Below are 20,769 nucleotides of genomic sequence, written 5' to 3'. Positions count from 1 at the left end.
GATCACATAACGAATGCTTAACGCGCCAGACGTGCCTCTGAAAGGTACGGAGAATCAACATTGTGGATGTTATCGCTAAATAGGTCGTAGTTATGAACGTGGGCTTTTAAAATGTGATTTATTGCCGCTGATCGCTTATATGTAGTTTATTTATATACATTGTATTGTGTTTATATCCTGTTTCAGATATCTCCTGGGTTTCAAAGCAGTCCGTCGGTGTCCAACAGCTCTCACTGAGATGCACCTGTATTTATGATTGACAGTAATGGGACGGCTGCACCGAGTGTTGACAGACAGTGAAGTGTTTGAGGAGTGAAGCACTTTAAGGATAACCTGAAATCACAATGAAAGAGAAAGTCTACGAGACGACAGAGAAGAAGTATTTGTGTTTACAGCAAGACGTCCAGCAGTACACTAAACAAAAGTGGCTCGTAGATGCAGAGGTAGATGGAGACACCGAGCATTATCGTTGTCTTTTTAACAGAGGAATGAATTACCACATGCTTGCTTTACATGAAGGTGACTCTAAAGCAAGTGTCCTACACCTGTGACGAAGAGGAAGTGAAAGCAGGAATGCCTTTATGCTGCAGGAGAGTATTGTTGACCATACCTGACGACTTTACAGTCCTTACAGGTGACGTGAAGCTGGAACATATCCCGACACTCCACATGCTCGATGAGCTGAAGAGGAACCTGTGGGGGGGGGAGAAAGAGAGAGAGAGAGAGAGAGAGAGAGGACTCAGACAGATGTTTTATCTCTAATATATGGGAATGTACCAACCACACACATGCAGTCAGTAAAAGTAGTGCTTGACTGCAGATTAGTGCCTTCATGCTAAAAAACATTTGATTTCAGCCGCGTTGTGCAAACAGTCCCACAGACGACTTGTCCAGGTGTCTTTCCATTAATTCTTCACATCTCCCTGAACTCTGTTAGTACACATCATCTTCTTCACTTTCAAGGCGTTATTGTCATTAGCACAGTAGTGTAGATCAGAGGCCACAGGCTCCTCCAACAGAGCAGCATGAATATATATATAGGACATGGAACAAATAAGATGACATAGTGAAAGAGAATGCTTTGAGCGTGAGAGTGTATCTGTGCTGCATTTCCCTTCTGAGCCCATAGAGCTGCAGTGGTATCTGTTCAAAGGCAAGTGGCGTCCCTACACAGAGAGGTGCTATGTGCTTCAGAGCATACTTTGAATACTGCAGGGAGAGAGCTGCTTGTGACTGAGCTCTGAACAGCAGCAAACAGTGACAGGGTCGCTGCCTGATGGGAGCTTTTGTAAAAGTTGATTGGCAGCTTTATTATTAGGGCTGTTTGTTTAACAGCAAGTTGCATAATATAAACACCTCGAGAAAAAACTGCTTTATTGCACCGAGAGATTCCTTTAGTCACTTTATTGGTCAAAGACATTTTAAAATGCAACTCTATAATGTTAGATGCCTTTATATGGCCGATGGATTGGTGCAGGAATGAGGCCTGAAACACAACTAGGTTTTCTGAATGTCAGCCTGTCTGTGGTTAACACAAGCTGAAGAGATTTTAACGTGCTTTTCTACGACATAAAATAAGTCAGTAAATATCCCACTGGTGGATTTAAAAACGGCATTTGATAACAAGTGTCTAAATGAGACGACTAAACGTCATCACGCCCAACATTAGTCTCTTTTAGCTTAGCGGTGGTGACGTGAAGTCATGTGACCGTGCTGTAGTTCCTTTATAGCCCAACATTAGCCACCTTTAGCTTAGCGGTGGTGACGTGAAGTCATGTGACCGTGCTGTAGTTCCTTTATAGCCCAACATTAGCCTCCTTTAGCTTAGCGGTGGTGACGTGAAGTCATGTGACCGTGCTGTAGTTCCTTTATAGCCCAACATTAGCCTCCTTTAGCTTAGCGGTGGTGACGTGAAGTCATGTGACCGTGCTGAAGTTCCTTTATAGCCCAACATTAGCTTAGCGGTGGTGACGTGAAGTCATGTGACCGTGCTGTAGTTCCTTTATAGCCCAACATTAGCCTCCTTTAGCTTAGCGGTGGTGACGTGAAGTCATGTGACCGTGCTGTAGTTCCTTTATAGCCCAACATTAGCCACTTTAGCTTAGCGGTGGTGATGTGAAGTCATGTGACCGTGCTGTAGTTCCTTCTAGCCCAACATTAGCCACCTTAGCTTAGCGGTGGTGACGTGAAGTCATGTGACCGTGCTGTAGTTCCTTTATAGCCCAACATTAGCCACCTTTAGCTTAGCGGTGGTGACGTGAAGTCATGTGACCGTGCTGTAGTTCCTTTATAGCCCAACATTAGCCACCTTTAGCTTAGCGGTGGTGACGTGAAGTCATGTGACCGTGCTGTAGTTCCTTTATAGCCCAACATTAGCCACCTTTAGCTAACTTCAGGCTAAGGTGATCTCCATTCATCAACAACTCCTGGTGCCAGCCCCCTCCCCCTCTCTGCACTGGCCCCTGACACAGAAATGCACACTCCCAGCTCAACCCCTCAATCCCCAATGCTCTCTCTCCTCCTTCTCCCCAGTGGATGTTCCACTGGTCTCGAAGCTGGTGACCAATGCTAAGGCCTCCACCTGCTCCCTTGACCCCATGCCCACGGTGCTGGTCAAGGCCTGCCTTCCCACCCTCTGCCCCATCATAACAGACATCATCAACTCCTCTCTGTCATCTGGAATAGTTCCCTCCTGCTTCAAAACCGCCTCCATCACTCCCATCCCCAAGAAGCCTGGTTTGGGACCCTGAGGAGCTGAACAACTACCGACCGATCTCCAACCTTCCTTTCCTTAGCAAAACCTTGGAAAGAGCAGTCGCCGCCCAGCTTCATCAACATCTGTCCAACCATGAGCTCTACGAACCCCTACAGTCAGCCTACAGAGCACATCACAGCACAGAGACCGCCCTCCTCAAGATCACTAATGACCTCCTTCTCGCTGCTGACTCCGGACAAATCAGTATTCTCATCCTCCTCGACCTCTCTGCCGCTTTTGACACTGTTTCTCATACAGTCCTCCTGAAATGCCTCTCTGACAACCTTGGCATCACTGGCACAGCTCTGTCATGGTTTCAGTCCTATCTATCAACCAGGTCTCAGTTTGTTAGCATCAGCGGCTCATCCTCCCCCTCGGCCCCAGTCAACCATGGTGTCCCCCAAGGCTCCGTGCTTGGTCCCCTACTTTTCACCATTTACATGCTCCCCCTTGGCCAGATCATACGTCAATTTGGTCTCATTTTCCACTGCTACGCTGACGACACTCAGCTCTATCTCAGCACCTCACCATCCGCCCAGCTCCCTCCACAGTCTTTGGTCAACTGTCCCCATGCCATAAAAACCTGGATGACAGCAAATCTACTCAAACTCAACAGTAAGAAGACTGAGCTCATGGTTGTGGCCCCCAAAGCACTGCTCCGGAAGGTTGGGGATCTCCTCCTCCACATTGACGGCTGTTCCATCTCCCCGTCTCCCGAAGTCCGTAACCTGGGTGTCATCCTTGACTCCACTCTCTCATTTCAGTCACACATCAAATCCGTCACTAAGTCTGCCTTCTATCACCTCAGGAATATCTCCCGTCTACGACCATCACTCTCTGATTCCGTGGCCGAGACCCTCATTCATGCATTCGTCTCCTCCCGGTTGGATTACTGCAACGGAGTCCTGTTCGAGGTTCCCAGTAAAGCCCTGGACAGGCTCCAGTATGTGCAGAACTCGGCTGCCAGGGTGCTCACTCACACTAAGCCCTGGCAGCACATCACCCCCACCCTGATCCACCTCCACTGGCTCCCAGTCAAGCACCGTATCACCTATAAACTCCTTCTTCTGACTTACAAATCCCTCCATGCCCTCGCCCCCCAATACCCGTCTGAGCTTCTCCGCTACCACACTCCATCCCGGAAGCTAAGATCATCTGGACCGGATCTCCTCTCCACCCCCCGCACCAGGTTTTGGACTTTTGGTGACAGAGCCTTCAGTGTGGCATCCCCCACCCTCTGGAACTCTCTCCCCCCCGAAATCCGCAGCGCCCCAACCCTGGACATTTTCAAAAAAGCCCTCAAAATGCACCTTTTTACCAAGGCTTTCCCCACTGTATAGTTAGTTTAATAGGTTTATTTTTCCGCTACTTCCCCCCCCCCACCCCCTTAACCTGTCTGCCTTTTTCCCCCCCTACTCCCCCCCCCTACCTGACTTGTAAAGCGACCTTGGGTTTCCTGAAAAGCGCTATAAAAATATTATATATTATTTATTATTATTTTAGCTTAGCGGTGGTGACGTGAAGTCATGTGACCGTGCTGTAGTTCCTTTATAGCCCAACATTAGCCGCCTTTAGCTTAGCAGTGGTGACGTGAAGTCATGTGACCGTGCTTGTAGTTCCTTTATAGCCCAACATTAGCCGCCTTTAGCTTAGCGGTGGTGACGTGAAGTCATGTGACCGTGCTGTAGTTCCTTTATAGCCCAACATTAGCCTCCTTTAGCTTAGCGGTGGTGACGTGAAGTCATGTGACCGTGCTGTAGTTCCTTTATAGCCCAACATTAGCCGCCTTTAGCTTAGCGGTGGTGACGTGAAGTCATGTGACCGTGCTGTAGTTCCTTTATAGCCCAACATTAGCCTCCTTTAGCTTAGCGGTGGTGACGTGAAGTCATGTGACCGTGCTGTAGTTCCTTTATAGCCCAACATTAGCCGCCTTTAGCTTAGCGGTGGTGACGTGAAGTCATGTGACCGTGCTGTAGTTCCTTTATAGCCCAACATTAGCCTCCTTTAGCTTAGCGGTGGTGACGTGAAGTCATGTGACCGTGCTGTAGTTCCTTTATAGCCCAACATTAGCCGCCTTTAGCTTAGCGGTGGTGACGTGAAGTCATGTGACCGTGCTGTAGTTCCTTTATAGCCCAACATTAGAGTTTTACTTCAGGAGTTTGCATCCTTGTTTTATTTCCTGCAAAAAGTCCAATGGAAACATGTTAGTCTTTTTGTTGAGGCTAACTTCAGCGTTAGTCTACAAAAACACATCATCACGGCACCTCTCTATCGAATGATTTTAGTGGATATTTCTTCACACTCACTTCTGTGCAACATACTGCAATCAGCAGCTGGTGTTAAACAGGCTGAACGAGCAACTCCTCCAGACACACACACATTACACACTGAAGACACACACTCCACTCCGTGCAGCTCTGCGGGGTTACTTACTGAGATCTCACAACAACAACTCTATTCAAAACAAAACACAGAGAACAATAATGAAAGTGATGCTGGCCTGTACGTAACTATTCTCAGAGTGTGTGTGTGTGTGTGTGTGTGTGTGTGTGTGTGTGTGTGTGTGTGTGTGTGTGTGTGTGTGTGTGTGTGTGTGTGTGTGTGTGTGTGTCACTGCAGCCCAGCCGGATGTTTGAGCAGCCACAATTTAATCTACACCCCTAATCTGGCCACTGTCAAAATTCCTGACAGTGAACGAACTCGCTTTCTGCATCACCACCCACACTGTGAACGCTGACAACTCCTCTATAAACCCGTCCAAATATGTGCGAGGAGAACGATGGCTGTGCGATGTGAGCCAAAAGCCAGAGGCTCGTTAAAGTCCAATCAATGTCAGCAGGAAGGTACAGGAAGCAAGCGAAGGGATGCACCCGTCAGGACCGCTGCATGTGTCCTCTATATGTGAGGGTTTGTGAACCAAACAATGTGATTATACAGAAGGCATGTTTTGAGCCAATACCATCACGTTGGATCTGGTACCTGTTCCAGTTCTCCAAATATACAAAGTAACTGAAATAAAAGCACCCCAATAATTGAGATTGACTTCAAATGAAGGGCTCTCGAGCTGATAGTATACGTAGGTTTTGAATCCAATACAGAAACAAAAATCGTTTTGACACCTCAACTGAAACAGAAGACTCACAACTGTACATTTGCTTGAATTAGATATTCTAAAGAGGTTCAAATTCTAATTTAAATCAGGATGTAATCAGAAAAAAAAGGTATTTATCTTATGCTCAGAGCTCTGTACTCATGAATGAGTCCTTAGACCTCTTACATACGTTTATTTTCTTTATAAAATTCTATTTCAAGATGCCTAAAATAAGCAGTGTAGTTAACACAAGCACCCATTTTCCAAACAGGATGAAATCTGATATATATTTATTTTGCACAGTATATGTATTTGAGTATTTACAGCTGCAGTTAGCGCTGCTCAATTCATCGTATTTTAATCGCGATTATGATTATGGCTTGCAACGATTATGAAAATCGTATTTTTTTTTATTTAGTTGAATTATACTTAAAGTTCAGGGTACTGGTGGCAGGTGACCGTAGGTGTGGTTGAGATGTGGCCCTGCTACCGAACCTAAGTTATCTTATTAACTTCATGTACTGCTATCTTTACAGGATATTAAACACATACTGTTCAAATGTTTTTTCTCCAATAAATTGATGTTTTCAAAGTAAATCGTTTTTAATAATCGTGATATCAATTATTGACCCAGTGGAGTGAGTGGAATATGTTTTACCAAAATGTTGGCTATATGTTAAAGGTCCCATGTCATGGCCATTTCCACTGATCATAATTCCATCGTTGAGGTCGACGAGAATAGATTTATACTGTGCAATTTTCCAAACTCACATTGGTTTCTCAAACAGCATCTCTGTAAAGTATGTGTATTCACTCTCTCCACCAAACGGCTCGCTGCAGCTCTTGCCCCCCTCCCTGTGAGCCCAGTGTGCTCCGATTGGTCGGGACCAGTCGGGACGTTGTGAATCGCGCTGAGCTCCGTGGAGGTGTTACTTCCTTGTTTAGCGATACACAGCGAAACTCACCCTGAGCACACACAAAGTCACAGCCGAAGTAAAAACAATAAGTGTGGCTTGATATCGAGAAAGAAAGAGCGCTGTGAGAATGGGTCTGCAGAGAGAATTTCGCCGCGATCCCAACTGTCTGCTATCAGCCTGCAGCCAGGGAGGAGAGATCAGCAGAGCTGCCTGAGTGTGTGAGGAAGTCCGTGGATTGGTCAATTTGGACCAATCGGCAGGGGCTTAACGTAACGGCTCCGCGGACGTAACGTAACGGCTCCACGGATTGGTCCATTTAGTTCCGGGTACGACATGACATCATGATGTCCCCGGAAGAATCAAATGGACAGTGACGTGTCTCTAACGAGGCGTTTTGGGGAGGTCTTCTCTGTGTTAGAGTTGGACTCGCTACAGGGGGGTGTACTTTGAGGGTTTTGACTCTGCAGACCGCTTACATGCATAAAAACCTTCATAACAACAAGGGGACGGGCGATAACCGGAAAGCATGACATGTCACCTTTAAGGAGTGTTCAGGTTGTGACACTGCAACATGTTTGTTGATCTTGTTTATTGGTATTTATTATTTTTGATATTATTTATTTAAATGTAGACATGAATGTATAATTTATTTTGTTTAGGTTTTTCAGCTGATTACCCTGAGCGTATAATTCAACAGTTAAAAAGTTCAAATTATTATTGGTATTTGTTTTAAAGTACAATAAATGGATGATTTCAAAGTCAATGAATAATCGCAATTACAATTAATGACCCAAATAATCGAGCTTATGATTGTTGCCCTAATCGAGCAGCCCGAGCTGCAGCACCGTGTTTAATATCTACTGAAAATAACAAAATGGAGGATATCACCAGCCTCTGTTGATGAAATAAGTCCCCAACCTTTAAAAGGGAAGGAAAGGAAACCGTCAAAGCTTTTTCTGTTGCGCAAGATTTGTCATTGCACAACTTTCCTGTTTACAGACGTTATAGGATATGTTGAGACGTTTGGTCGTCTCAACATATCCTATATCAAAAGGTATTTAAACGTTTCTTAGTGCAATACAGAAACACTTGAGTTCGAGCTGCCTGTAACTGAAGCATGAGATACAGGGGGTTTCTCAATGCCTGCATACATGTGGCGTGGCACTAGGCTGTAATACATCATGTGTCTGATGTGAGGAGTAGAAGAACAGTTTAAAGAAAAAAAGATAACTCAGAGAACACATGAGGTGGCAAACATGGGGATGCTTTTATTATTTGTAGAGAGAGAGAGAGAAGCCACCCTGGGGTGACGAAGCTCTCTCTTTCTCATCGTGGAGAAAAGAGGGAGAGAGAGAGGTGTGATGCTTCCCCTGTGGAACAAATGCAACCAAGGCAACAGCGAGAGAGGAGGAAGAGGAGGGAGAGAGGGAGAAGAAGAGCAGAAGTGATGAAGAGGAGGGAGGCCCTGCTGCCCCTGAGGACAGATCACCGGCTCTGACTCCAGTTACAAAACATTACCAGAAGCTTCCCCAGAGTTTTGAGAGACACTCACGTTGACGACGGACTCTTTGAATTTGATGTGCAGGCGGTAGTTGGACATGGCGATGATGGCGTCCTCCGCCCGCCCCACGTACTCCGCGAACTCCCCGTGAAGCTCAGGAAACGGCACCTAGCAACAGCGGGAGATAAAGCGTTCAGACACTCAGATCAGCTGTTTGATAACTGCTGCAGGAAACACACGGACATCGCGATTACAAGTAAAGTCACTGCAAAGATGAAAATAGAAGCCAATCGGAACAGAGCGGGCCAGCTGACCAATCAGAGCAGACTGGGCTCTGGTTTCAGACAGAGGGTGAAAAGAGGTCCTGCAGCACAGGCAGTATGAGAACAATAAAGAGCTTTTTGAACATTGAGGCATGGAGACATGTAGAGACACTACATACTGATATACACCTGAACATCAGCAGGAGAGGACTCTTTAAAGTAGAGACACTACATACTGATATACACCTGAACATCAGCAGGAGAGGACTCTTTAAAGTAGAGACACTACATACTGATATACACCTGAACATCAGCAGGAGGGGACTCTTTAAAGTAGAGACACTACACACTGATATACACCTGAACATCAGCAGGAGAGGACTCTTTAAAGTAGAGACACTACATACTGATATACACCTGAACATCAGCAGGAGAGGACTCTTTAAAGTAGAGACACTACATACTGATATACACCTGAACATCAGCAGGAGAGGACTCTTTAAAGTAGAGACACTACATACTGATATACACCTGAACATCAGCAGGAGAGGACTCTTTAAAGTAGAGACACTACATACTGATATACACCTGAACATCAGCAGGAGAGGACTCTTTAAAGTAGAGACACTACATACTGATATACACCTGAACATCAGCTGGAGAGGACTCTTTAAAGTAGAGACACTACATACTGATATACACCTGAACATCAGCAGGAGAGGACTCTTTAAAGTAGAGACACTACATACTGATATACACCTGAACATCAGCAGGAGAGGACTCTTTAAAGTAGAGACACTACATACTGATATACACCTGAACATCAGCAGGAGAGGACTCTTTAAAGTAGAGGACACTACATCCTGATATACACCTGAACATCAGCAGGAGAGGACTCTTTAAAGTAGAGACACTACATACTGATATACACCTGAACACCAGCAGGAGAGCACTCTTTAAAGTAGAGACACTACATACTGATATACACCTGAACACCAGCAAGAGAGGACTCTTTAAAGTAGAGACACTACATACTGATATACACCTGAACTTCAGCAGGAGAGGACTCTTTAAAGTAGAGACACTACATACTGATATACACCTGAACATCAGCAGGAGAGGACTCTTTAAAGTAGAGACACTACATACTGATATACACCTGAACATCAGCAGGACAGGACTCTTTAAAGTAGAGACACTACATACTGATATACACCTGAACATCAGCAGGAGAGAACTCTTTAAAGTAGAGACCCTACATACTGATATACACCTGAACATCAGCAGGAGAGGACTCTTTAAAGTAGAGAGACTACATACTGATATACACCTGAACATCAGCAGGAGAGGACTCTTTAAAGTAGAGATACTACATACTGATATACACCTGAACATCAGCAGGAGAGGACTCTTTAAGTAGAGACACTACATACTGATATACACCTGAACATCAGCAGGAGAGGACTCTTTAAAGTAGAGACACTACATACTGATATACACCTGAACATCAGCAGGAGAGGACTCTTTAAAGTAGAGACACTACATACTGATATACACCTGAACATCAGCAGGAGAGGACTCTTTAAAGTAGAGACACTACATACTGATATACACCTGAACATCAGCAGGAGAGGACTCTTTAAAGTAGAGACACTACATACTGATATACACCTGAACATCAGCAGGAGAGGACTCTTTAAAGTATAGACACTACATACTGATATACACCTGAACATCAGCAGGAGAGGACTCTTTAAAGTAGAGACACTACATACTGATATACACCTGAACATCAGCAGGAGAGGACTCTTTAAAGTAGAGACACTACATACTGATATACACCTGAACATCAGCAGGAGAGGACTCTTTAAAGTAGAGACACTACATACTGATATACACCTGAACATCAGCAGGAGAGGACTCTTTAAAGTAGAGACACTACATACTGATATACACCTGAACATCAGCAGGAGAGGACTCTTTAAAGTAGAGACACTACATACTGATATACACCTGAACATCAGCAGGAGAGGACTCTTTAAAGTAGAGACACTACATACTGATATACACCTGAACATCAGCAGGAGAGGACTCTTTAAAGTAGAGACCCTACATACTGATATACACCTGAACATCAGCAGGAGAGGACTCTTTAAAGTAGAGACACTACATACTGATATACACCTGAACATCAGCAGGAGAGAACTCTTTAAAGTAGAGACACTACATACTGATATACACCTGAACATCAGCAGGAGATGACTCTTTAAAGTAGAGACCCTACATACTGATATACACCTGAACATCAGCAGGAGAGGACTCTTTAAAGTAGAGACACTACATACTGATATACACCTGAACATCAGCAGGAGAGGGCTCTTTAAAGTAGAGACACTACATACTGATATACACCTGAACATCAGCAGGAGAGGACTCTTTAAAGTAGAGACACTACATACTGATATACACCTGAACATCAGCAGGAGAGAACTCTTTAAAGTAGAGACCCTACATACTGATATACACCTGAACATCAGCAGGAGAGGACTCTTTAAGGTAGAGACACTACATACTGATATACACCTGAACATCAGCAGGAGAGGACTCTTTAAAGTAGAGACACGACATACTGATATACACCTGAACATCAGCAGGAGAGGACTCTTTAAAGTAGAGAGACTACATACTGATATACACCTGAACATCAGCAGGAGAGGACTCTTTAAAGTAGAGACACTACATACTGATATACACCTGAACATCAGCAGGAGAGAACTCTTTAAAGTAGAGACACTACATACTGATATACACCTGAACATCAGCAGGAGAGGACTCTTTAAAGTAGAGAGACTACATACTGATATACACCTGAACATCAGCAGGAGAGGACTCTTTAAAGTAGAGACACTACATACTGATATACTGATATGTGTCACAGCAGGAACTGTTTCCAGCTCGTGAACTTTTTATAGAAACCAGCAAGTTTACTACTTTTCCAATAAGGAATTTTCAACATCTGTTTTGCAAAGATCATGCCTCACGACAAGATGAGCATTCTCAGCCCTGAACAACACTTGTTTTTCACAAATGCAATAAAATAACTGTTTGTTTGTGGATGAGACGGCACCACATACCACTTGCCCGTTCAGGTGGAACTGAACGCGGTCTGAAGTCACATGTGTGTGTCGGTGAGTATGCAACTGATCACAGGGAACAGACACATACACAGGTTAACTGGAGAGCACGAGATAAGCAGCCGCTTCCTCACCTGCATGTTCTCCTCCTCCAGGACGGGGGCCTTCTTGGGGAAGATGTGATTGGCCTGGATGCACTCCAAGCTCTGCTGGCCCTCCTCCTCCTGCAGGGGAGAGACCCGTAAGGATACTGACTCAGCTTTAACAACCTTCTTTCCCTCGTCTCCTTTCTTTACTTTCACTGTGGCATTTCAAACATTGTTCCGGGGGGCATTTCCTCATTCGTCACCCTGCCTCCATCTCGTCCTCATGTGAATAACCCTCACAGCACAACATCTTAACAGTCGTCTTTGTGTGGAACGTTTGGGCGTAAATCAGGCGTTACTCTTCCTAAAGAGTCCCGACTCCGATCGAGTGGCTTCTAAATTAATCTAGAAACCTTGTCGTGACGGAGCGTTGATTTAAAAGCATGTTGACGATGCTGCTTTGTGCGGCTGTCCTCTCCTGCCCACCCACGCTGCAATGTGCAACCCAGGCTAATCGACTGTAATCACCCCTGGCACAACACACGCCAAGAACCCTCCTGAGCCACACAGACATTCATTCACACAAGTCTGTGAAGCAAGGCGTCTGATTTAAGCTCGGAGAAATTACGGTTTTTATTCAGGCGGTGTTCACCAGCGGGCTTTCGTGCTGGCTTGAGGTCAGTGTTCTTATGCGACACTGGGGATGTCCATCAGCGGGGAATGTGAGGCACGGATATACAAGCCGAGTCAGGGGTTTCTCTTCAGAGGAGACCGGGTGGAAGAAAAGAGAAACCGTCTGGCCGTGTGCCGACAGACGTCGACAAGAGTCTGAGCTGCGTTCAGTCCCAACATCGTGCGGAGAAAGATTAAAGGGATGGGAGATAACGGACAGCGAGGGCACACTATGCAGGATGCTGGCTCAGCAGAGTGCTGCACCTATAGAGCACACACTCCCCTGTGTGTGTTCAACATCTCACAGTTCAAGCTTTCAAATGTGAAGATTCGCTGGTTTTCATTTAAATTATTTTCATGAATTGGGAGTTGTTTTCTACCATAAGTACTTTTACTTCCTAAGCACATAGTACCGTTCTCAATGCAGTACTTTGACTTGCTTTGAGTATTTTACTGTGTATAATTAATATTTTCACTTAGAAAAGGGATCTGAGAACTTCTGTTCAGCACAAGGGTCCACACACACACACACACACACACACACACACACACACACACACACACACACACACACACACACACACACACACACACACCCACACACACACACACACACACACACACACACACACACACACACACACACACACACACACACACACACACACACACACACACACACACACACACACACACACACACACACACCACACACACACACACCAGTAAAAGCTCAGACAGCAGCCGGGACGACCTTTGACCCCGATGCAGCCGATTAGACCGTCTGCTTCCTGGTACACGGCGCTGATTTAAAAAGGGGAAATCAATGGGGACTTTCTCATCGGACTCCGATGAGGGTGTTGCACTTTCCTTTTCCTTATACATGTGATGTTTCGTTGTTTTGTTTCTTTCCGTTAACCGTCAAGTGGGAAAAAAGTATTTTTTTTGTGTGTTTCTCTTAGTGTCCTAAGATACTGTTATGTTTGGCTGTGAAAAAAAAAAAAAGAAATGTTATGATGAAGGGCAGACCATCCATTTGTATTTTGTTTTTTTAGAAAGGGGCAGGTCACATAAGACGTTATTCTGCTCCCTGCTCCTTTTCGCTCAATGGTGGAGTCGTGTTTTATGGCAATTGTTGTACATTTGGTTTTGCGTATCATGAGCGCAGGCCCCCGGACACACAGCAGTCACTGTTTCAGAAGCAGGCATGAGGGAAGGTGCTTTACCATGGCGCCGGGAAGGAGCGGGTCAACCAACGAGGAACGGCCGGGACCAGTCTGCACGAGAGCAACACAGAGAGGTTATTCTGACAGCAAACATGCAATAATACAGGATGCTGTGCACACAGTGCGCTATATGTGAGGAAAGCACCACCACCTGAACACTGACTTTGTAATGCAACATCTGACAAATAACCACAAAGAAAAGCATAGAAAGACAGATATATTATACCTGCATTTTTTAATTAAACAGCATAAATATGAAGCTTGAAAGGAATGACTTGAATGTGTATATCACTGTTTAAGGAGAATGTTAAAGCTATTTAGTTTACCTGAGCTTGAGGCAGTGACCACACAATGCAATGTCCCTGATTCAAAGTATTCCCACTCTCTCTCTCCACTCATCTCCTGATTCAAAGTATTCCCTCTCTCTCTCTCCACTCATCTCCTGTCGTTTCTCTCATGTAGCTCTTGTGTAAAGGCATAACATGCACTACACATATATCACATGTTTTTTCATGCTTCAGCAGGCGCCCCAAAGGAGGCACACGTTGAGGCTCAGATTACATGACTCATCCTGGGGCTTTCAGACAGTTCGTCCATATTAGATTAAAAGTAATAAAAGATAAACAAAAACCATAAAATAAAAAGGTAAAACAATATTAATTAAAGATATGTAAATAAGGAAAAGCACACGACCCAGTAAAACAATTGTATATATAGAATAAAAACGTTAATATAAACACAGATCGCTGTTTCTACTCTGAATGGACTCGCTACCCTGACGCGAGGAACCCAACAACCACCTGTCCTTTAACTCGCTGGCTGAGACTGCAGATGTTCAAATGGCTCAGAAGAAAGGCTTTGCTATGCAGGGGGGGGTCTGCAGGTCAAGCTGCTGACCTGGTCCATTTGGGATGTTGTTCACAGGCATGTGGAAATACTTCCTCAGGGGTCTGGGCAAAGAATTGATCAGAGCCCATGGTCGATTTGCATGAAATGGCACTCAAAGGGGGCGGGGCTTGGCTAGCAGGGGCAGGATGTTGGGCAGGATGTAAGTCATATGATAAGTTGTTTAAAATGTCGTAAAGTTTGTTTGTTTTTAGTTTTGGAAGCATGAAATATAACTGAATGCCAACCAGCTCTGCATGAACTCCAATGTGTTTCTCTTTTCTTTCCCTCATCGTTGGTTTTATGGATGATCAGTAGTTGGTATTTGTTTTTGGAGAAAGTGCCTTTTCGGTGTCATATTGAAATCTTGAACGTAATGTAATGAAACCCCCTACTCCTCCAGTAAAGATACAATTATACTAGGGCTGCTCAATTAATCGTATTTTAATCGCAGTCACGATTTTGGCTTGCAACGATTATGAAAACAACATAATCGATAAAACGATTTTTCAGTTGAGTGATACTTAAAGTTCAGGGTGATCAACTGTTCAAAACATACCGTTCACATTTTTCATTCAATAAATGGGTGTTTTCAAAGTAAATGGATAATCGTTTTTAATAATCGTGATATCAATTATTGACCCAAATAATCGAGATTCTGATTTTTGCCATAATCGAGCAGCCCTAAATTATACACACAAATAAAATGGAGTAAAGCACTTTTAAAGAAGCAGCAAATAAAACCTTATATATTTGTCGACTTACCAGACAATCGGTATCGGACAGTGAGCAGGCCTGATGATCCTGTTTGGAAACTCTTACACGTCAGACATGGAAATCTGTGGAGACAAACTAATTATTTTCCTAACAAACAAAGTTGCAAACAGCAGACTTTTTCAGCAAAGAAAAGTCAAGCCACAGAAGCTCTTTTGCCTCGTAAATATAGCTGGTGGTCAGAGTGGCGTGCATGTGAGGGAAGAGATACCACTTACACTCGGCTGTGGGATGGAAAGAAAGCCATCTGGATCCTAAAGCACTAACTGCAGTCTACCAGCACACAGGCGGCCTATGAACGGACCATGCAACGTCCACATGCAGGAATAAACACGAACACTTGATGCATAATATTATTTTACCCGCTGCGTCACATCTGGAGGTCAACACCAGCTAATGAAAGGTATTGGGGACGTACTTCTTTCTTTTTTTAAATAGAGCCTCCTGTGGTTAAAGCTAGCCCCAGATGATTTGGAAAAGATTAGTTACTTAATGAGAAACTGTACTCAACAAACCTGTTATTAAGTCTGGAGTTATTTGATAAGACACAGTGTTTCTGCCAGACCAGGGCTTGAATTCTGAATGGAGCCGTCCCTTATAGATACTCTCTCTTTACGTATTAGTGATGGGAATTCCAGCTCTTTTTAGTGAGCCGGATCAGTTGGCCCGGCTCACTAAGAGGAACCGGCTCTTTCGGCTCACTAAGAGGAACCGGCTCTTTCGGCTCACTAAGAGGAACCGGCTCTTTCGGCTCACTAAGAGGAACCGGCTCTTTCGGCTCACTAAGAGGAACCGGCTCTTTCGGCTCACTAAGAGGAACCGTCTCTTTCGGCTCACTAAGAGGAACCGGCTCTTTCGGCTCACTAAGAGGAACCGGCTCTCTCGGCTCACTAAGAGGAACCGGCTCTTTCGGCTCACTAAGAGGAACCGGCTCTTCATGTGACCACAGTTCACCACGGAGCCTCAGTTTCGCCGCTGCGAGGCTCCGGCGCTTGCAGTGTGCTCCACTAGCGCCCCCCGTCAAGGCTCGCCGGCAGAACACTTTCCGTTAGGGCTGCGCAATTAATCGTATTTTAATCGCGATTACGATTATGGCTTCCAACGATTACGAAAACAACGTTATCGAAATAAAACGATATCCATCTATCCATCCATCTATCTATCCATCCATCTATCTATCCATCCATCTATCCATCTATCTATCCATCTATCCATCTATCCATCCATCTATCCATCCATCTATCCATCATCTATCTATCCATCCATCTATCCATCTATCTATCCATCTATCCATCTATCCATCTATCCATCCATCTATCCATCTATCTATCCATCTATCCATCTATCCATCTATCCATCCATCTATCCATCCATCTATCCATCCATCTATCCATCCATCTATCCATCCATCTATCTATAACTGCAGTGAATGTTCAAGAAGAGAAACTGAACATGAATTCCAAAAATAACATTGTTGTCGGTTTGTGGGTGTGTAGTGTACGATCTGATGGATGAATATAAACCCATTCACTTCCTATGGCGGTCAATATAGGTGTTACAAAGTTGACTAAACCACTCAAAGTTAAATGAAAGTGGTGATCAGAAATGTTATATGTTCAAAGGCCTACTGTGGAGGACATCATAAGGCCTTGAGGCAATAACATGTAAAACACAATATACTGTATGATTGAGACAACAGGAGGGTTAAAGGCACACCGACAATGTTTTAACATGTATAAAAACAGGATCATATATTTACCATAATAATACAATACTGCATAACAAGGAGTTTTACTTTTGATATTTGAAGTACATTTAGCTGATAATACTTCTGTACTTTGTATTATTCTGAAATGGGACAGTGTGCATTATGAGTTTATTTTTGATGCTGTTACTTTTGCACTTTTACTTAAGTAACATTTTGAAATCAGGACTTTTACTTGTCGTCAATTGCTGGACTCAGACACTCAAATCCAGCACCAGGCACTTGTTACGCTGCTACGGACAGTCTTACACTAATGTACATTTCCCAAGGACATTGAAGCGACTGTTATTTTATTGATTGTTGTGCTTTTATTTATGTCTTAATGTGTGCATAATAAATATGTCTGTTGATTGTGTATATATAAGGATATACTTAAGCAATAGCTCACGACAGGCCGTGGTATATGCTCGCGGAGGGTCGACAACCCCCTTAGCTGTGATATAATGAGCATATATTACGGCCTGAAGTGAGCTATTGCTTTTATAAAACGGTTACCAAGTGTGGCAATATGAAAATACACACTCTAATTTAAATAGTTTTTATTAGTAAATAATGATGTTCAAAATAAAATAGTCCCTCCGTTGCCTTCTGCGCGAAACATAGTGCGAGGTGGTTGCTATGCAACAACACTAACAGCTAGCGAACATATTAGACAGAGAGCGTTGATCCATTATTTAGCTATTTATTTACATTCATTTGTTTGTTGCCGTTTATTGTGCCGCCACTGAAAACCTGTCCAGCACCAGTAGCATGGCTTACGAGGTCACTTGTTGAGGTTGTTCTAGGCTGTTGCTCGGCGTGGTGAGAATATTGCTCCACTTTCTCCGGTCCCCGAGATTCGGCTTACAGTAGCTCTAGAGAGAACTTTCGCACCTGTGGCCACTAACGGTCATAATTTCTCTGCTTTGTTTCAAGACCCGCATCAGAAAGCTTTGGAATGGTGCTACTTCTCCAGTTGGTCTACCTGCTCTTCACGTAGCTCTGCATGTCGTCGTTTAGGTGCTTTCTGGAGATAGGCACTCAATCCACTCCTCCATAGTAAGACCTCCCGGAGGTCCAAGTTAACCTTACATGTTTCCATCTTATGCTTTGTAAGTTTGTTTCGTAACGGAAGAAATGTAAATATATTTATAAAACTGACAAGTCAAATCAAGCAATCTGATTGGCCGATAGTGTTTTTGCGGACCTCTTTGATTACAGATTTGAAAACATCGTTGCTTGCTTTAAAAGTAGCTCAATTCATGAAGTCAAACCTTGGGAAGTATCTAGATATCCTGCCCTCATGCCAAAGGAACTGCACACTGAATATGTGTTGCCGTTTGATGTCTATGTCTGGACCGCTGCGTAAAAAGGAGGGTTTCTGCCCCGTTACTTCTCCGCTGCTTTCTTGTTCCAGTATGAAAAGCAACTGTATAGTCTACTGTTTTTCTCAGACGCGGAGGGATCCTGACTTGTTGTGAAAAGTAACTTACAATTCTACCCGTGGTATACGCTCAGTATATCACGGCTAAGAACCAATCAGATTGCTTGATTTGACTTGTCCGTTTTATAAATATGTTTATATATATTTGTATTTTTGTATTAGGGATTGTGGGTAACGGTATTTCGATCTCTCTGTCTGTACACACAAACTGAAAGATCGACAATAAAGTTGACTTGTTGAGTATTTTAAGAGTATTACTGCCTGGTCATTGAGAGTGGCGTGAGGCTGCCAGAGGGGGGGAAGTCATCATAACTTGGCTGACGTAGGAGTCTAGCCCTTACTGCCGGTGCCACCTGATAAAGCATATCTGCCACACACAGGGCTCTGTTTACAGCTCAGCCAGGTCTGAGTTCAGAGAGGAAGGCTAAGCCCCTTAGAGCCTGAGCGTTGCTGCTGTCCCGTGACACGCTGCAGCGCAACACAGCCTCGATCTGCTAACTCATGTTATTAAAGTTGAAAAGAAAACACTGACTGAGGCGATAAAGTACATCGAGTGACAGTTACTTCACATGGACGTGTGAGGGTGATCAAAACAACAGCGGTAAAAGGGATTAACTCACACGTGTCGGCTAGATTTGTGTCATAAAAACGATATTCAACTGGATTCAAATGAGCGGTTCAAGTGCTAGGTTAAATATGAACGTTATTTCAAGCTGTGACGGGAAATAACTAAGTATACTCAAGTATTGTTCTTAAGTACTATTTTGACATATACAGTATGTATTTTACTATTTCCACTTAAAGCTACTTTATACTTCGACTCCACTACATTTCAGAAGTAAATATTGTTCCTTTGATTCCACTACATTCATTTAACACTCACACTTACTTACTTAGTACATATAAAAGCACATGATATGCTGACGTGGTACTGAAGTACTTATCTAAAACAATATTTAAAGTATACATTTCACATTTAGAAACTACAATACTAAAATGTATAAAACAGGATAATATATTAACCACAATAATACAATACTGTTAAGGAGTTTTACTTGTGATATTTGAAGTACATTTAGCTGATAATACTTTTGTATTGTGCAGGACTACAAAGGCCATGCATTGTGCATTATGAGTACTTTGTGTACATGTTGATGGTGTTACGTTGTACTTCTACTAAAGTAACGTTTTGAAATCATGACTTTAACTTGTAGGGGAGTATTTTAAGACCATAGTATTTGTACTTGTACTTCAGTAAAGGATCTGAGTCCCTTTCCAACACGGAACACAATTCCGCCGGTATAATAAGAACTGCAGAAAAGCAACATAAATACTAACGTTATTTGAAGTTGACTAAACGAATACAAGTACAAAGTAGTAGCATTAAAAGTCTTGATACTAAAATACTAAATACTACTTACTTTCCTCCACTGTTTATTGCCACATAAAAGCCAGTAGCTAACGTTATTTAAATAATAATTTAGATTAGATATATGTCAATAGATAGAAGTAGAGCTAGCAGAAACAGCATACCTGCTGCCCTGACTTCTCTGTGGGTAAGGTTAGCTTTAGGATGGATTTTTCTGGAGCTAACGTCAATAGTTAGCTAAATAGTTAAAAGTATTGCTAGCAAGCTAACGCCGAAAAACTGAATATGAACATCGCAATTAGCCAATTTTAACATTTACTAAAAAGTTAATGATATGTTGTCTTTTAATCGTATATTACTGTACAGAGTTTTCCAGTAGTCGCTGAAGCACAGAGCAGCCAGTAAACTGCCCGGCTACCTATTAGCATGCTAAGCTACCAACTGTTTTTGTTGTTATGAGATAGAGGGCGGAACCCAACACGGAGGCCTTCTGTCAAAACAAACCGAGGAAAGAGAACAACCGGCGGATAACTCACCAGCTGCAGGACCGATGAGAAGCCAACGGTGCACCCGAAACCCGTGCAGTTAGTAAGCAGCACATAAACGTCGATCAAATAGGCATTAGTCATAATATCCGAGCCGAAGCCATCTCTACTGCGTCCCTCTCCAGCTCCGAGCCTTCGACGCCATCAAAGTCTCCAACCCAACAACTTACGTGGTGACGTCATCGCGTCAGAACCACGTCTCAGGCCAAGAGGGGCGGGGCTTAGGCTTAAACACACGCCATGCGGTGCCATCATGTAAACACTGGGACTGATGAGGGAGTGGGAAACTAAAAGTATTACTAGGGGAAATGAAAAAAGCGGCATTATTGAAGGACAGTTTGTCTCTGCCTGCCACAACATGAG

General features: G+C 43.7%; 1 protein-coding gene across 1 annotated transcript in view; it reads right to left on the bottom strand.

Moving 5' to 3' along the window:
- Positions 1-20,553, bottom strand: part of LOC117443746 (phosphatidylinositol-3,5-bisphosphate 3-phosphatase MTMR3) — a 57,351-nt gene extending 36,798 nt beyond the window's left edge. The window contains 7 exon segments of the mRNA XM_034079636.2: positions 611-693; positions 5,189-5,209; positions 8,316-8,432; positions 11,796-11,885; positions 13,646-13,696; positions 15,296-15,369; positions 20,398-20,553. Of these exon segments, the coding sequence (XP_033935527.1) occupies positions 611-693; positions 5,189-5,209; positions 8,316-8,432; positions 11,796-11,885; positions 13,646-13,648 (314 nt within the window). The 5' untranslated portion in view covers positions 13,649-13,696; positions 15,296-15,369; positions 20,398-20,553.
- Positions 20,554-20,769: the final 216 nt, after the last annotated feature.

Source organism: Pseudochaenichthys georgianus, unplaced genomic scaffold (genome assembly GCF_902827115.2).
Source record: "Pseudochaenichthys georgianus unplaced genomic scaffold, fPseGeo1.2 scaffold_674_arrow_ctg1, whole genome shotgun sequence".
In the NCBI taxonomy this organism is placed as follows: Eukaryota; Metazoa; Chordata; class Actinopteri; order Perciformes; family Channichthyidae; genus Pseudochaenichthys; species Pseudochaenichthys georgianus.
Note: the sequence above shows the minus strand (reverse complement) of the source record. Positions and strands in the feature narration are given on the sequence as shown.